This window comes from Haplochromis burtoni, unplaced genomic scaffold, assembly GCF_018398535.1.
Source record: "Haplochromis burtoni strain Fernald_Lab_line unplaced genomic scaffold, NCSU_Asbu1 Contig_149, whole genome shotgun sequence".
Taxonomy (NCBI): Eukaryota; Metazoa; Chordata; class Actinopteri; order Cichliformes; family Cichlidae; genus Haplochromis; species Haplochromis burtoni.
In genome coordinates, this window is record NW_024582510.1 from 1,176,733 (window position 1) to 1,195,010 (window position 18,278).

At 42.7% G+C, this 18,278-nt stretch overlaps 1 protein-coding gene across 5 annotated transcripts in view; it reads left to right on the forward strand.

The window, feature by feature from the left end:
• hivep1 (HIVEP zinc finger 1) overlaps window positions 1–18,278 on the forward strand; it is a 65,709-nt gene that overhangs the window by 22,425 nt on the left and 25,006 nt on the right. The window contains exon 1 of one of the 5 annotated variants that reach the window (XM_014340193.2): window positions 12,735–18,266. The exons of the other annotated variants lie outside the window; for them this stretch is intronic. Coding sequence (XP_014195679.1) covers window positions 18,263–18,266 — 4 coding nt within the window. The 5' untranslated portion in view covers window positions 12,735–18,262. Of the gene's footprint in view, window positions 1–12,734; window positions 18,267–18,278 lie in introns of those variants that run through there. 5 annotated transcript variants of the gene reach the window in all.

Genomic DNA, 18,278 nt, shown 5'->3' on the forward strand with positions numbered 1-18,278 from the left:
GCTTTTACTTAAAACCAATACATTTTGAGTAAATGGTCACAAAACAAAGAAACAAAAGCAAACATGATAATTTTACAAAATTAGAAACTTAAAAATGAGAAAATCAACATATTCAAGAAGCACTTGAATATGATGTGCTGACCAGTTTTGTATGACTTTATGAAAAATTCTTTTCTGTTGGTTAACTGCTTGATTTGTTACCTGTTGTATGGACATATGTCTATTTAAGAGCTCATTTTTGATTGTGTGACTTTTTGCCCAATGATGTCACGTTAGTTTGCTGCACATGGCTGATGTTATCAGTGCAAGCAGCCTGCTTTCCTTGCAGGTTAACGTTCAGCTGCAGGGTGAGATTTGCTGCTGGGGATGCACGGGATCCCCCCCAACGCCCTCTGGTCTATATGTCCCTGCCTCTGCTAAATACATTTTCTTGCACGGTTGCGATAAAACTTTATTCCACACTCAGATTTTTATTGCTGCATCTTGAAATAATCTACAGCACAAATGTCAGCTTTGACTTTCAGCGCTCTTGATGCCATTACGGTGGAGATGACGGTGCGTAATGATCTGGATCGGTTCCGCTCCAACGTTTCAATAAGCCAGAAAGCATCAGTGTCTCAAAGTGAAGACTACGCAGACAAAATAAGAGCATGAAACGGATTCCGAGTGTCCGGAAACTCAAAACAAATTCTAGAAATACTGTGTGTCAATCACTTGCCTGATTTCTGACATCAGAATTCCCTACAAAGGCGAGTTGCAGCTTTTTTTTTCTTTTTTTCTTCTCCAACTTGTTGAACTGTGTACCGTGCACACCGTGCACCGTACCGTACCACATAATGGAACACTTTGTCCAATAGTCAGAGGTGGAAGCATACACTGGATATCTTTCTGAGGACATTCATTGACAAGTCTTATGTCCTGAACCTTAACTTGGACAAAAGTTTAACTCTAAGCCTAAAACAAGTTAATGCTCACCCTGGTCTTTGAAGCAGGGTAGAAAAGGCTGACTAAAATGTCTTAACTTTTACAAAATCTCATCACTTTAAATGGCCAAATACACCCTTCACTGTTGCCCCCCCGAACCGCTCCACATGCTAAACATGGCGTGACACATACTTAAATCACCATTTCAGCGGGTCGTGCATCTCTCAATAGTAGTGCACGATCGTGTTGGATTTAAACATTCCAACAATATCACTGCAGAAGCTCAAAGATTTCCAGATTACACAGATGCCTGAAAAGATGCAACTTTCTGGAGACATTTCTCTTCTTCCAGTTTTGACTTCTGCTCTTATTCCAGCGCCGATGTGTAGGATTTTAAGTAGTGACACCTATTGTTCAGGCAAATACTGCACTGAGTACCCATTCCCCTCAGTGAATAGTGACGTCATTGTTTGCATGCAATGAGACAACTGTAATGGGACCTTTCACTGAGGATGTGGTATATGTTCAGTGTCCTGTTCAAGGTAGTTGTAGAGGAAAGAGCAGAACAGGTTTCAACACTTCCACCAGGATGTCTGTGTTGACTTTATATCTTTTACTTGTACCTGAAGAGCATTAATAGACCTGTAGATCTGTTATGGAGGTCAAATGTCAGATAAGCTACCTACAAGTTAAGCAACTGTTTAAGAACTGTTTCACCAGATGTGTCAGCTTGGATGGAAAATTGTTTTCCAAAAGTGTTTTCCTCCTGTGGTCTCCATACAAAATTAAACAAATGTTATGTAATTCAGTTAATTATTAGCAATGGAATTCCACATCTGCTGCCACCCTTCATCAGATATTTGCATGTTGGTGTTGTTCATAAGGGTCAAAATAGCTACTGAACCTTTCTTCTGTAACAAATTTCAGGAGTTTTCTTTATTAATTTACATGATATAATAAATATATTATGAAGTTAGGTTTCCTGTTAGCCAAATTTAGGTTACTCGTGGTGGTTCGCATTAGCTAACTTCTACCAGAAGATCTACTGCAGTGATGTCATTGGTCCGTTGCTATGTTGATCTTGGGCTAGCACTGTTTTGATGATGCAGGAGGAACACCAACACAGTGATATCAGTGCAGTATCATGCAGGCAGTCAGTGTGGGGCAATGTCAAAGCGCAGGGCGTGCTGCGTTCACTGCAAACAAACTCAAACTGATCTTCAGAAAGCTAGCTGGACATGTTGCATTTCATTTAGTTTTGCCTTTGGTTTCCTGTGACAAGTGACATCACTCACTCACTCACTGTTTCGAGCCATTTTCAAGAAAGCTGCACTCCATAATGAGCACACTTTGCATGCTTTCAGCAGGAATACACACACACACACACACACACACACACACACACACACACACACACACACACACACACACACACATTCAGTGAGTGTGACCCTTTTCAAAACAGTGACTTAATGATTGCCCACCTTTGACATGTTTACCTGTTTTATGCTCTCCCAGAACAACCTCGGCACTAGTTTATCAAAATAGTCGCCATTGCTCGACACTAGCAGGCATAGAAAAACTCTGAATGAATAAAAAGCAACAGAAAATGTTGAATTTAATCAAAAGGTTTGTAGTCAGAGAAACTTGAAGTTTTTGGCTTCTTGGCAGTTTTGAATGCTTGCTATAAATGATCCCTAACCCTGCTCCGGTTCACCACTGAGCCACACTGCAGGTCTAAAAGTTATTCATGAATCCTTGTGACTGTTTGCTCTTACTTTAGAAACGCGCACAGGCCTCAGCAGACAGTCAGCAGAAAGCAGGATGCTGAATAATGGAGCTGAAAGCTGTACAACTCCAGACTGTGGGCGTTTTATACGAATTGCTGGACCCTTCGCATGTCAGCAAACAAGTTCCCTCCGTAGGGCCTCTTAAAAAAAAAAAAAAAAACAGGAGCCCTGCCTCGTATCACGGAGCGCTGCTTGTTCATTCATAAACTCTGCTCTTTGTTTTGATTGTTTCCGTGCTGCTTGTGCAGGCCACTTGCCATCAGCAGGAAATATGTTGTTTCATCTGTGTGGTTTGTGTTTGTTCAACATCGACGGAGCCAGGAGGCGGAGGAGGCGTGGGAGGAAGTGAGTGCTGTGTGCCCTAAAGGGTCTGTCAGTATCAGGGGAGCAGGATAAGTGAAGGAGGTCTGTCCTTGGGTGTCCGGACCCAGTGGACTGCAGCGGGTCGATGGTGAAAGATTGAAACCCCCTAAACAGTCACAAGGGTCAGCAAGGTCGGGTCGATATTTTAACGACATGCGTGCAGATATTTGACCGTTACTGTGTACGCATACGTGCTGTCAGAGAGGGGGCGGAGCTTACCATGCATGATCGGTACAAGAGAAAAGGTGTGAGAACTTATCTGTAGGTATTTACACACACTGAGCAACTTTGAAAGGCCCCAACTTCAAACAGCTTGTAAAACCGTTTTTGTTTTCACCATTATCCTGTAGTTTGTTCTCCTTTCTTTTAGATTCATACATAGAATTGCTCTTAACAACACAGATGAACTAGCTGGCTTTTTAAAAGTAGCCCAGATTCAGAGCTACGGGGATTGTGGCTTTGATTTTTTTAGCTTGATACAAAGATTGTCAGTAAACTGCTGTTTATATACACATGCAGCCGGTATCGAGCAGTTCTAAAATATATTTGGACTCTGTTCCTCACCAACCTTTTGCTTTGTTTTTGTTGTGTGCCAACTCCTGAGTGAAATATTCGGCTGAATACTCAACATTTTAGTTGTTTAATGCTCCATTATGGTTACCAGGTAGTTGTGTCAGAAAGCCAGGAACTTACAGGAAATTACAACCTGACCGGACCTGCTGAGCTACCTGATGAGCCGCTCTCCTGGGCTTGGCTCATGGGTGGAGCCCTGGTAACCCTTTACCGGACAATGTCACAGGGTCCAAAGATATTACAGCATTCAATGCCTTGAAATCATCAGTGCTGATAACACATGCTCTTCCTATTGTTTGAAAATTGTTTTGTGGACCTTTCTTTTTGCACGTAGACAGCAACATTTGAGGAAGAGAGTAGAGAGTTTGCACACCTTTGGGCAGTTGTGTGTAATGCACTCCATTTTTAATAGAGAAATTTAGTTTGCAGACATATCTTGTTAAAATCATCATTATTATTTTACTGCAGAAAATCATTTTAGGCCTAGTTCATTTCTGATGTTACTCATATGCTTTTAATATCATGCATGCACAAACCACGATGCAGACGTACACCACAAAGATGAAATATAAAAAGTTTAGATTTTAACATCATATTTTATTTCCTTACTTTTTAAATGGTGGTTTACTGGTAAAATATCTGTCTATGTGGGAACAATAACTTTAGAGAAACCGTTCTGCAAAAAAAGGATCTGCTAGGAAAATAGTTATTTAATATAACTCTATTTCTATGAGTCTGTGTGTAACTGTCCAATGGAATTTACTACTTCCTCCACCCCCGCATCACATAAGTACACTTTTGAATTTGTGACAATAATCAAGTGGAACGATGAACCATAACGGCAAAGTTTTAAGCAGTGAAAAGTGTGCCATGAAGCTGTGAACAACCACGCTTCTGTGGTTGCGGTTTGGAGAAGTCCTCAGCGAAGATCACCAAAGAAGACATCCTCCAGAAGCAGCAGTGACTGAGCATTTAGAATATCTTGAAGATTGTTGTGGTTATGCAACTGATAGGCTTGTAGTGACCAGTGGCCCATGAGCTTAACTGTGTGTACTGGGATCCCTTTGTATGAAGTGGAACTAGCTGCTCAGATATGGAAGAATGGCTGGAGAAAAGATCAGGAGAAATTCTGGACAATGAGAGAACTTGGTGATTCTGGTACCGACACGGCCGGACTCGGTGATGACAGAGAGTCTGAAGGCGAAGTGTGCTGGGCTTAAGGTAATGGGCTAATGGCTTGTAAGGGCTCAGGGGTGAGTACATCTTAAAACAGAACATGTATGGGGGGGTGCTGCCTAGTTGGTAAATGAGAACAAGCACCCTGTAGTGTGAGAAGGCATAGTCAGATATGTAGTCAGAATTGGTAGGGGAGTACTGGGGTGTGATCTACCTTCTAAGATAAATGATCTCCAATTAATACATTATTATAACAATGTTAAAGTCTTAAACTAATTGCTGGCTGTAACTACTGCCAACTACTTTCTAACTCTGGGTGTCAATTTTAGCAAAAACTTCACACCATCTTCTATTTTCTGCTTCTGGTGTAGTTTTGGTTTCAGGGATTATTGGTGTACATAGCGAGGCACTGAAAAAGTGTTATGCAATAACAGATCAGTCTTGTCTCTGCTTGTTTTCCATGCCATTGTTATATTCTAGTCAGTGTGACACACAAACATGTATTAAAGTTAATTGTGTGTGGGTTTTAAAAAAGGTCTTTAGCTTATCGTGGTGAACCCTGCAGAAACTTGGGTCAAGCGGTCACGCTGAGCCTCTGAGCAATTGTGTCGTACGAGCTATCAGGTCATTTGACTGTAGCACCAGCTTATTTCTTTTAAATCGAAAGCCGCTCAGGCGTGGAGCACCAGCAGCGGCGTTTCTGCAGCTTTGGACGAAGATGAATGCCACCCACAGGGGAGTGAAAGGGAGAAAGAAAAGGGGGCAAAGCAGCGGTTGATAATAGGGAAGGGAACGGCGTGGATGGCAGCGTGCCAGAGTTCAGCGTGTGAAAGTGCGAGGGAGAAAGATGTCTGGTTAGGAGAGCAATGGGGATAAATGTAAAAACGGTTAATAAGGAGGCTGTGAAAATATGTGTAGGAGGGTGAGGAGGAGGAGGAAGGGGTTCTGCCTACTGGAAAAGCTTCTTCCTCTTGCGTAACACGGGCCATCTCTTCCTTTAGCTGCTGTTGCCATGGGGAGAGATGTTGGCAGTGGAGGGGAGATTTCGGAGCTCCCGATGCCTCTCGGGTTCAAGAGTCTCTTGGGAATTCTAAACCACGATGATCCCCGACTTCCCTCCTCCTCGTTAGGGCGCTCACTGAGGAAGAGCTGGAGGAAAAGCTGGATTGGTTGTATTTTTAGACCTTGCTTTCAGGATGATTTAAGCAAATCTGCTCCCACCCCCAAACCCCTTTTTAGCTGGTGCCATGTGAAACTCTGTGAGAGGGATGAGAAGTTGTGTGCGGTGCTGGAGGGCCTCGATGTGTGACTCAGGCTTTAGTTCAGGTGTGCCTCGTGAAATGAAATGCAGGTATTGTTTATTACTGTACCAAGGCTTTATTTTCCATGTGCACAGAATGACTAACTATGAGTCTCAGGCAGCGAGTACAGGTGTTCAGAGGAGAGAAGCTTATTCCCGAGGGTGAGTGATGAAAGAAAGCTTCTGTGGTGCTGAAATGATTAGTTAAAAAAATCCTTCCAAAACATTAACCCTCAATTTAGTTCATAGCTGCTTCTAATCTAACTTTTTGTGGAAGTTGCAGTACCATTGACTTCAATCACTGCATTTTCTACTGCTCATCTAGATATCCTATGTGGGGTTTTTGTTAAACTTGACTGAAACGAGACATGAGACTTAATTTGTCCAGCGTGTTCTGGGTCTACCCAGCCTCCAGGAGGCTACTTAGTCAAATACCAACAATATTATATGGCTTGTTTCTACTGTTAGCCCCATCTAAGGTGGTTTGGTACGCTAAGCTAACATATCAACTGCCACATGAACTACAAAGCACCTGCCCCTTATCTAATCTGTTCTAATGATAGAGAGTGGAAATCTCGAGCAGTCTTTGTATGTAGAGACATGACAAGTGGGGTTAACTGCTAGCTAGTCTCTTTTAAAGTTTATAAAAAGATTTATATCCTTGTAATTGTAGAACACGAAACTTTGTGGAGTCTCCATGTGAATGGTCCTCTCTGTGTTATCCCTGCAATAAACTGGTGGCTCCAGTTTAGGCGGGTACCCCGCCTCTCGCCCTGTGAGAGCTGGAGGCTCCAGTCCCTCCAGCGACCCTGGAGGAGGTAGGATGGATGGATGACCAAAAAAGTAACACTCAGAAAACACATTTGAATGGCAGAGGTTAAAGTCCGTCTATAGGAGTATTGCATATATGTTTTTAGTATTTGAAACTGACTACTTTGCATTTTTAGATGCCTTTAAAATGTGTGAAAAGTGGATGTGTTCTGTGGTTTCTGGCCATTGGCATCGGATCGGTCAGGTCTGGAGACTCAGTGGCTCGCTCCCAATCATGTTGGGACGTATTGATTTTGGTGGCCAGTTTAATGACTCGGGCTCTTTAGAGTATTCTTCAAGCTTTTTTTTTTTTTAGAGCAGTTTGCACATTTTTCTTCCTTTGGGGACCGTTGCCAAGTCCACGGAGGGTGTGCTCTGTCTGAAACGATGTTTAGATGGGCATGCGTGTTTCAACGTAACAACCACAGAGATGCCAGGCATTGTAATGAAAGCTCAGTGTTATTCACGTGTCTGCAATTTTGATGTTGTAACTGATCGATGCATTTCACAAAATTCTATCCTCCTGAAAAGACATCTCGCAATGTTTACATGGTGGCAGAGCTGCGTACGGTTCAGACTGAAAATGTTCATCACACATCCCGCAGACATTTGTGTTTCAGCGTCTTCATTAGTCCCTACAGTCGTCTGCACAGATCAGATCAATGCACAGAGCAGATAGACTGGTATTTATAGCCTCTACGGGGGTGTGGGAGGTTGAATGCCCAATGTAGGTTAGCGGATAATCTGATGTGGACTGTGTGTGTATATGTGAGCCTAGGGGAATTAGGGACCTGTGGTGTTTATAGAGCTCCCATCCTGCTTTGTTTTTTTTGTTTGTTTTGGGGGGTTTTTTCTTGCAGGAAGAGAGCACTGATACACAGCTCGGGGAAGTCAGTTCTCAGGCAGTGAGGGCTTTCCCAGATTTAGAGTAGGGATTAGAAGAAAAAAAAAGAAAGGAAGGAGAGCGAAGAGGGAGGAGAGGATAGGGGGGAGGAACACGAAGCCAGGCAGGGAGGAGAAAGAAGCGTGGTTGCTACACTGACAGTAGAGAAACCAGGCAGAAGTGAGAAGTGAAAGCACAGAGACACAGCTGTGCGTTAGTGTGTGAGGACAGACGGCAGCCAGACGCTCGGCTTTCCGCTCTGCAGTGTCGATTCAGTCTTGTGCTTTTCTTTTCTCTTCTTCTCTCTGGGAGACGGAGAGAGCACAGAGGAATGTCAGCGGGTTTTGGTTGGGAAAGTGTCTGCCGTCTGGGTCGGAAATGTCAGGTGTTTCCCCGTAAGCGTGTCTGACTCCAGGAGGGAAAACCAAGCGGGAGCAGCCAGCTGCTCTCTGAGAAAGTCTCGACTTTCTTTGGTACTCTTCTTCCCTCCTATCAGGTATTGTGCAGCCGCTGCGAGAGCTCGTCTTTGTGCTGATCAGTTTGTATTTTATTCCTCGCTGCAGGCTTTTGTTTCAGTGTGGGCTGCTTCATTGTCTGCTTGTTTCTGTCTGTACCTTCCTACTCATTTGCTCATCTAACCACAGGTTTTTGTAGAAGTTTGTAATTATTCCTTAGTTTGTCTCCCTTTTGTTCTAGCATTGTTTCATCCTGATGTGTTGGGAAAACGAGTTTAACATTTATTAAGATTCACCTGTTTTCTTGTGTTTTCAAAAATTCTGCCAGTAGCTCATAATCTGCTCATTATTTTCTTGACACAATGCCAGAAAATAGCAGAAGATATTCTCCATAACCTCCCCAGAGCTCAAGATTAGCTGTTGCCTTCACAAGTGCAACAAGTGCTGCATGGAAATGATGCATAAAAATGCTGAATTAAATCAGAAAGTCATCACATTTGAGGAGCTCAAATTTTCAAATGCTCTGAAGCGGCAAATAATTTCAGCTCTCTCTCTCTCTGTCCTTTTTTCCTTCGATGGTTAAATTAAAAGAAACTGAGTGTCTGAGAGTTTCAAAACTTTATCAGCATTGACTGAAAGATGATCTAAGTCACGACGACTTCAGTTAAGGGGTTTAACTCACTAAAATCCCCACCAGCAACCCAGCTCAGACACTCCAGCGCTCGTCTGGGGCAACGAGTTCGGCCTCGGTGGCCGGACAGCAGCAGCTGACGCACAACATGAGCTAGAGGAGAGCGTAAGCTTGTGAGCTGCAGTCGGAGATGAGCTTGGAGGCGTTACGCAACAGCTCGTCCAGAGATAGAGTGAAGCTGAACTTAGACACTTTTGGCTTCTTCTTCTTCCACACAGTATGAAATCATCACAGAGCTCCTCTCCCTCCCCCGCTGAGCGGCTTCATGCAAGAATAGAAATACCTGTTATGCTACCAGAGTCTTTAAGAGTTACCTGGAGATCTGTTTATTTGCAAGGTTTCCCCCCTTTTGCCTTTTTCTGCAGTAATTTTATTACGTGCATCATCTCGTTAGCTCTCCCTGAAGCACACGGGTCAATACTCCAGTGCCGGATGGTTTCCTGTTTACCACACTCGCTCGCTATGTGTGTCCGCCAATATGGAAATAATCAAAATAAATGATGATTTACTTGACGCTGTGTCTTAAAGGTCCACTTAGTACATTAGGTTTGTTTCACCTGTGGTGTTTTGAAGCTACGATCTTGTTGCGTGATCTTTTTCTTCGGTGGTTTGATGGCAAAGACTGTTTTACAGCAGTGGATATAAACTGGCATAAACTTTTCTTGTGCATTTGATTTGATCTTTTTGCTTCACACTCAATGGATGCTTGGAGAAAAACAATGCTGATAGTTGGCTCACCTTTTGAAATTAATTGAATATTATCATCAATGTTGTCAATAAAACCTAATTATTGGTTGTATACCACATATATGCAAAGAAATCATTCTTATTTAGCTACTATTATACCACAATATCATAAATAAACAGAAAGTAACCTAGGTCATGTAGACAACCTGGAAATACCAGGTAGGTCTTATGACCGAGATGTTATGACCTTTAATTTGAGTACACGCTCAAACCTCAAATCAAAACTACTGATCATTCTTTCGCTTGAGTCAAATGACTTCCTATTCATGTATAAAGTGAAAAGCAAAAAATACAAATAAAGAAATGAAAAATGAACAAAAAGGAAGTGGATACACATCGGGGACTCCAAGCCCAAAACGTGAAAAAAAGCACTACTCTTTCTAGAAATAAAGAAAGAGTAGTGCCACTACAGGAGCTGCAGGATCAAACATAAACTTGTGCTCCCTGGTTGGACACAAAACGGGAGAAAAAAGCTTAGAAATGTATGGCAGATAATTCCTGCTGAGCTCCCACTGCCTTTTTCTGTGGGGATTTAAACAACACGAGAGAACAGGAGCTAAGTTTACACATTTGCAACAAGTTACTTTCACAAACACACAATTTGAGTTCAGCCACATAAACCTAAACCCAATAACCACCAAGGAGGAGCTTTTCTAGTGAACAGATGCTGCAGAGCTGTGGCATTTGGGCAAATGTGAAAGACAGAGTAGGGGCAGCGCTCTTCTAGTAAGAGGCCAAAAGGTCAGTGTGCGAAGTCTGTTGGCTGAAATTTACTGGATTCAGGCTACTAGCTGCTGGAGTCTACTTACTGGGGATGTCTATGTGAGTATGGGAGTGATGACCACTGATAAAAGGCTGTTAAATGTCCATTAATGCTGGAAATAAGAGGTTTACTGATATTGGTCACAATAACTCTGAACTGTTCTGAAGATTAGCTGTTGGAGGTGTGTGTGTGTGTGTGTGTGTGTGTGTGTGTGTGATTGTCAGCTGTATGGCAGCTAACAGTCTGGTGAAATTAACCTTCTTGAGCAGCACCATCGCCTACACCAAACAGAGTTGGTTTAGGCTGAGGCAAACTGCATCCTAACTCGGTTTTTACGGCACTATCTGGACTTTTTTTTTTTTTGGAAGACTTCTTTAGTGAGAAACTCGCTTGCTGCCAATCGTATTTGGACTCAATTTCAATAAAGAAACTCTCCAGAAGCTTCTTTACTTTATGAATTAAACTTCTATTGCAAACCCAAATTGAGGTATAGCTGACTGGATTGGTTCATTAATCAATTCGACGACTGAACTGTGATTTCGAGCTGTTCTGGTAATTGCTGATGGTTCCTAAATGTGAGAATTTGCTGCTTTTTCTTACTTGCCTTACATCGGAGCAAAGTGGATGTGTTATAGGTTGGAATTGTAGGTTCAGGAGTTTTTCTGCAGCTTTCTCACAAATATAATTCAATTTACTTGGATTGATTGTGAAAGAATTATTATATTTGAAGTCGATGGCAATAAAAGACAGAGGAGTGGGCAAGAAGCGGAGAAGATGATGCCGGTGGTGGTAGTGATACAAACAGGGAGGAGGATGGGAGGACAAGGTGGTAAAATTGAGGACTGAGAATGAGACGAGGAGGAGGAAGATAAAAAAGACAGTGAGGGAACGCCATGTCTCTTTCGCTTGGATTATGTAACATTACCTCCTGCCTACTGCCAATGGCAGAGGAAATGCTCAGAAAACAGTGAAAGGGGCGGAGGTGGAGGTGGGCAGCGATATCAACATCAGAGAGGGAGAAGCAGCAGCAGTGGTGTCAGTCAGACAACCACAGCTTACCTAAAATAATGCTGGCGATCATTCAGTTAGCTGATTAACAGACATTGTCCTAGTTTAATGTGCCTTAATGTGGCATTTTTATCTCTGAAAATCTTTCAGACTTGTTTGACAAATCATTGAAAATATCTTATGGAGCCCTGTTTTTGCTTGTTTGTTTGTTTTTAAAACATATATATCAACATGTTGAGCAAAAACTACCGACTGATTGAAGATTTGATGATACCAAGATGATATCATCTCACACAGACGTTTTTGGGCCTTTCAGACCTTCATTTAGTTTCTGTGAAAAAATCACCAGCCACATTGTGAGGTACACTTGCTCAAATGCTTGTTAAAGCAAACATCTAATCGCATGGACGCGACCCAATGCATTTATGCACGTAGATGTGGTTGAGACAACCTGCTGAAGTTGAAACCAAGCATTATGTATGCAGGAGATATGTATTGTATTGTACATATACAATATATTGTATATGTACAATATTCTTGGCACACCTTGGGCCCTCTGTCGGAGTATTGTTGTTGACCATGTCACACCCCTTGTCATGAAGCTCAAACTGGTTTCTTGAACATGACAATGAGCTCACTGTACTCAAATGTCCTCCACAGTCACCAGATCTTAATCCAGTACAGCACCTTTGGAGTGTGGTGCAATGGGAGATCGACATCATGTGCAGCCATCCAATCTGCCGCATCTGTGCGATGCTATTGTGTCAATATGGCCTCAAATCTCTGAGCATTGTTTCCAGCACCTTGCTGAATCGGTGCCGTGAGGAAATACGACAGTTCTGAAAGTACAGTGAACTCATTGTCATGTTCAAGAAAACTGGTTTGAGCCGACTCGATAAAGTGTCCGGCGAGTGTTTGTTCGTTTGTTTTTTTTAAATTTTTAAATGGTTAAATAGTTTTGATTTGATTTGTTTCGCTGGTTGACATACACAGGGCTGTTTGTTGTGGCCTCTGTTGAGACATGTCCCTCTGTGTTTACATTCAGCACCAACCCCGTATATGCAAGAACGTGTATGTGCTAAATGAGCTATAAAAGCAGATGGTTGTCTGGCGGCATCTGCAGATAGAGAAACCAGAGAGAGCCGCAGAGCAGCTGCAGGAAAGCCCTGTGGGAGTCTACAGCGCCGGCCACCGGTCTCTCCGAGCGAGCCGATGGCACTCTGTAAGGAACAAGCACACTTCTCGGTATGTAAAAAGACTGCAGCTGTGGTGTCGTCACTGAATATGTTTTCAAAAAGCTTTGGCTCGAGAAAGCCTTCGTAGTCTTTATCAAGTGGCTTCTTGTTAAATGGTTTTGTGCTGCTTTCTCTAGAAGTCGCGAGTCAGTCAAAGATCACAGAAACTTGCTGTGACATGTTGGTTTCATGTACGATTATGAAACGTGTGCCATAAGCTGAGAGTAAGGCGTTTGAAATGGGTTATGGGAAAGCTCAGCTTCTTCAGCCTCTGGTTTTTCAAAATTATTTTCTTGCATTGGATTTATTTTGAATAATGAAAATATCTCAAACCACCATGTTTATGTCTTCTAAACAATAATCAAAAGTCTGGATGAACATATTTATGTATAAATGTTTACTCCACATGGCTTTCTTGCATTTCTTTCAAATTTAAAACTATCAAAATATTAGAAAAAAGTCCTGAAAGGACCTCAGAAGAATTGATTTATTGTAAATATGCAGATATTTACATATGATATATGCAGCATTTTAGACTTGAAGATTTGTTGGTTTCGGGAGGATTAAGCAACATAATCCACCAAATAATTTGTGTACACAGCAGCAAATATAAAAAATTAGTTGGGCTACAACTAATATTTAACCTGACAGTTGTTATCACTTCATAAAATGTCAAAATAATAATAATAACAAAGTGAAAGTTCCCACAGCTCTACACGATGTCTGTAAATCTCCAAACGCCAATAATGTAAAAGAGAAAACGACAAGCAAAGTAAATGTCTGGCATTTCCACTCAGCCTAAACAATCACAGATCGACTAATTGATTAAACCTTTCAGCCGCACACTGGGTTCAAACTGAAACAACAGCGGCCTTCATCCTACAGTCAAGAGGAGATTTGTTTAAATTAAATCATAATGGATTTTCATGCCATTAACATGCCCCGTGTTTCCACATCACAACAGCCCTCATTAACATCTCAGCTCCTCCCCTGAGGGCAGCAGTGGGAGGCAGCGGGTGGAGGAGGGTGTGATGGTTGAGAGACGAGGCTTGTTTTTCAGTATGCGCAGCAGGAAGGAGGGGGGGGAGACAAAAAGAGGCGAATAGGTGAGAAGAAGCCTGGATTCAGAAGCCGAGCCTGAGCAGGATCCTGCTGCTGTTCTGTAACATGATCAATGACCTTGCATACTGTCAGATCCCGGTTTCCTGCACGCGCTCGCTGGCTTTTGTTGCTCTCTCTGCCTCTCACTGTACTCAGCCCCATAAGCTCCAGATCTAATTAAGACTTGTCTCTTTTCCTAGAAGGCTTGGCGGCTGTAATAGTCTCTCCTCCTGTAGCGAAGATGGCACTGTGATTAGATTCAGAGATACGAGAGCAACAGCTGCCAGCTGGATGAAACTTATTGGCCTGAATCGCGTTAGATTCCTCTGATTGGGACCGCGATTGCGTCAAAGCCTCTGAGTTATAAATGTGTGTTCAGAAGTTTTTCTACATTTCCTCAAAGATCAGCCTCAGCAGAGGGGTGGAAGATGTACTCAATCAGTCGAATCATGTTTTTGTAGTATTTTCAGCAAATATACTTAAAGTTTCAAAGCAGTCAAATTACTCGTTGCAAAGCCAAGAGGATCTATTATGGGCATTTCCACCCTCTGCATTTATATTCTTAGATGCTACTAGAGCAGCTTTGCATGATGTGCAGTTCAGTTTTTCCTCATGCAGTCCCTTACTTTATCTACTGTATGAAAAATAACTATTTGTAAAACAGAAGGTTTGAATAGCAAGTGGGCGGGGCCAAAAGCCTCATTATTTTGGCTATATGAACGTCCTCCACAGTCCTTGATCAGTCAGTTTCAGGAATGTTTTCAAATCTTTTACGAGGTTTGTTAGCACGTGTCTGTGTTGCTCATTTCTGTAACTTCCTGTAACCACTTAGGTCTCTAGTTTTAAATTTATTCCTTGACGTTTTTGGCATTTTTCAGAACACATTGTAACACAGCTTCATACACTATACACTAATACGGTCATCTCAGGCACACAGGACTGACTGTGAGCACAGAGGCCACACCCACCTGCAGTTCAAACCCCCTTGTTTACGAGGGGCAGCCAATCGTGAGAAAGTAGACTTGTTTCAGACAGTGGATGAACTGAGCAGTAGGTGTAATGGAGGTCGCTGTTTTGGATTTTACATTTTATCGTTTACTCTGAAATATCTGAAAATATGAATCATGAAAAAGAAAAGACAAATATCCGTTTAGTGGAAATAAAAACCACTAATCTGACACCTCAACCAAGATAAGTTCACTGGTATTGGTAGTTTAATCTTAATGTTATCTATGTTTTTCTTTGAGAGCAAAACACAATATTTGGCTGCATAGTGTGGTGTGGTGAAATGAAAGTAGCATAAAATATAAGTATATACAGCGGATTTTGACCCTTTTGCCAAAAAATCTGCTCGTTTCCGATGAGAGTGTGTGAACGTGGTTTTTGTGCTCGGCTGAAAAGATTTCTGATCGCGACGGTACGCATTTAAAATTCGAAGATGAAGCCAAGCGAAGAAATTTTCAACGTGAACTCCCCAAACAGAGAAAAAGCCAGAGAGAAGAAAAGCCTCCCAGCTCTGTGACTGCCCTGCTCACGTGGTTTTTGATTGGTTTCAGTTTGGTATTTGGAGTATGAAGGGTCAGCGTGGGCGACTGCTTGTATGCAGCATGGATAGGAGACTTTTTGGCAGTTGAATTCGTGGCTGTATTGAGCTGAATGGCTGTGGTAACCCTGATTGTGCGAGTGTTTGTAGATATCTTAAAGCTAATGGACAGCCAGCACACACACACACAGGGACAGTATTAGAGGTTAGTAGCTGGATTACTTCATTCAGGCTGTGCTGCATTATCACCAGCTCAGCTGTCATTAACTCAGATGTTCCCACAGAGATGAGGCGCAGTGTCCTCCACTGCTCCACTCACACACAAAAACACACAGTGATCCCTCTTTAGGTCAGTTTTAAAGACAGAGGAGTTCGGGCGCTTGGCCGTCAAAAGTGAGTCACTGCTTATTTTTGCTTTTAACATGCCAACACCAACTTTTTATGCTGCAGCTTTGGCCGGCCTAATTACAGTGTGCCGTGTTGATCCTGGAGTTTTTGCCTGTGAACTATTTATCTTCTTTACCCCGGCAATGACACTGCAAAAAGTGCTTGGTCACGCTGCATGTTGTCCCTGGCCTGGATAAATATTTATCTGATTTTCTGAACCTCTTTTGCGGCCAAACTGTAAAACCCTGAGAATTCCCCATAATGACTAATACAAAAATAAAGCAGAGGGAGCTTCCTCTTTTTTCCCAACCAGACCACAGTACAGTGAGGTTAAATGTGCAGGCTGGCGTCACTTAGGGAGACACTTTTGTCATTTAACTGCCCGGCTCATCGCGTTTATGTAACGCAGGAGGCCGAGCACTTGTTGGAAGTCTGCCTGCTGTGAGCGGGGTGAATCCCCTCCTTTAACTATTGACTCTGGTCACTTTAAAAGCTCGGAGTGAGCCCTCCCACAGCGACCTGCAGGCTGTTTCTCACTGCGACCTTGCAGCTTTATCTCACCCCCTCAGTGTCAGTCAAGTCAGCTTTGCTCCGCCTTCGGGGAGCTTCAACTGAGCAGCACAATTTGTTGTTGACTTAAAAAATCCTCACAAGATTCTGCAGTTTTCACGGCCATTTCCAGAATCTTGTTTTTTGTTTTTCGCCCACACTCAGCCTTGAATGTCTCTTTTTTTTAAATTTTGGAGTTGAAAAGAAAAACAAAATTGCCGCTGGGTGCCTCTGAGAGCGGCAGCGGTTTGCTGTTGTTTAAGACAAAGTAGAGGAGGCTGTATTTATAGCTGGGACACTTCAGGCAAATGAAAGAAAATCGCATTTGACTTTGCTCTCCAAAGAGGGAAACTGACCATCAATCATTTCAAAATCACATTAGGAAAAAAAAAAGTCTAACCCATATCCCTTCAAAAACCATCACTTGACTTCAATAACTCATGATGGCAGAAGAAGGAAAGTTTCTCTGTGTTCATACGTGAACATACCAGCATGAATTTCAGAGGCCAGTCGACTATTTGAGCTGATTAGTTTAGATTTAGTTTCGTATTTACAAAATTGGTGTATCTGTCATAACATTTGAGAAGCTGAAACCAGAAGTTGCTTAAAAATGCACACATTGTTGATTCATTTCCTTTTAATTCGATTGTTTACTTTGGCTTATCCTGGAAACCTTGAAACAATATAAAGTCCTGTATCCAAAACACAAAAATATTGGCATATGTAATGTTAAAAACACACATTAGACAGCTTTTTTTTTTTTATGTCTGAAGAGAATAATGTATTAGGATCTTTGTTAAATATCATCAAATGCATACACACTAAGTATTTCCTGAATAACGTGTGCGTAAAAGCAGAAGCAGTCTCTGCACAAAAAATCAAAACCATGGTGTCCTCAGATAGAAAAAAAGCTAAATTTAAGACTCATGTAATACTGCTTCACATGAAATTTAGGATTAAACACTTCAAAAGTTTCCCTCAGTGTGTTGATGTCGGTGTGAATGATATGCTTTTTAATGTGAAAAGGAAAAAAAAAACACCTCAGACTAACATGCAGCCTCATTGTCAAAAAGGAACTGAAAGACGAAGGCTTGAGATCAACAGTGATGTTTAAAAAACAAAAAAAGGGGGGGATAAAAGCAAAGTCCTCTGGTAAACACCTCAGTCTTCTTTAGCTGGTGAGTGAGCTGTTAGGCAACCAGCAGTTGGCAGGACGCTTTAAATTCCTCCGAGACAAACAGAGAGAGGGAGGGAGGCCGAGAGAAGGATCCCCTGGAGGGTGCCAAAGCCGGTTTTAGTGACGTCAGCCGGCCTGCACTGTTGCTCTGTTTGGCCGGGCCCTCCCTTCCTCCTCCCCCCCTCTCCCTGGGCCTTACAGGAATTCCCCTCCTCGTCACATTATTCTGAGGAAACCGCAGGCAACGCCCCGTGCTGCTGCGCAGCCACAGCTGATAGGGCGGAAACGCAGGCTTGTGACTGCTTGTGTTGACACAGACTTAAGTATGCACTTGTTGTTCTCTGCAGAGTCTCCTTCTGTCTCCTGAACAAAAGGAGTTCACATCATCAGCGTCCAGCAAAGAAGTGAGTTTTTGTCCCGTGAAAGAACCCACTCGTCACGCTCTCGGGGATTCTCTGCAGCGTTTCCTGTTTACCCTCTGAGGTCAGAGGTGTGAAGTTTAGCTTTTGTGGGGGGGGTCGGCGAAGGCTTGTGGGACACCTTTTCCTCGAGTCTGAGTCGTCAAAGCGAACGGCATAGACAGGAAGCAGTCAGTGAGCTGTCACTCATTCACGGCGCCTCAGTAATCAGCCAAAGTTGGGCATCGGGGCAGTCGAGCCTGAGGGATCCAGAGTGTGTTTGAAAGTTGTTTTTATCTTTGGATGTTGCTGTGACGGGAAGCAGCGCTGCCATCGGGTTTGATGTGCCACACTCTGTGCAGGATTGCAGGCAACACAGCAACAGATTGATGTGTAAGTCTGTGA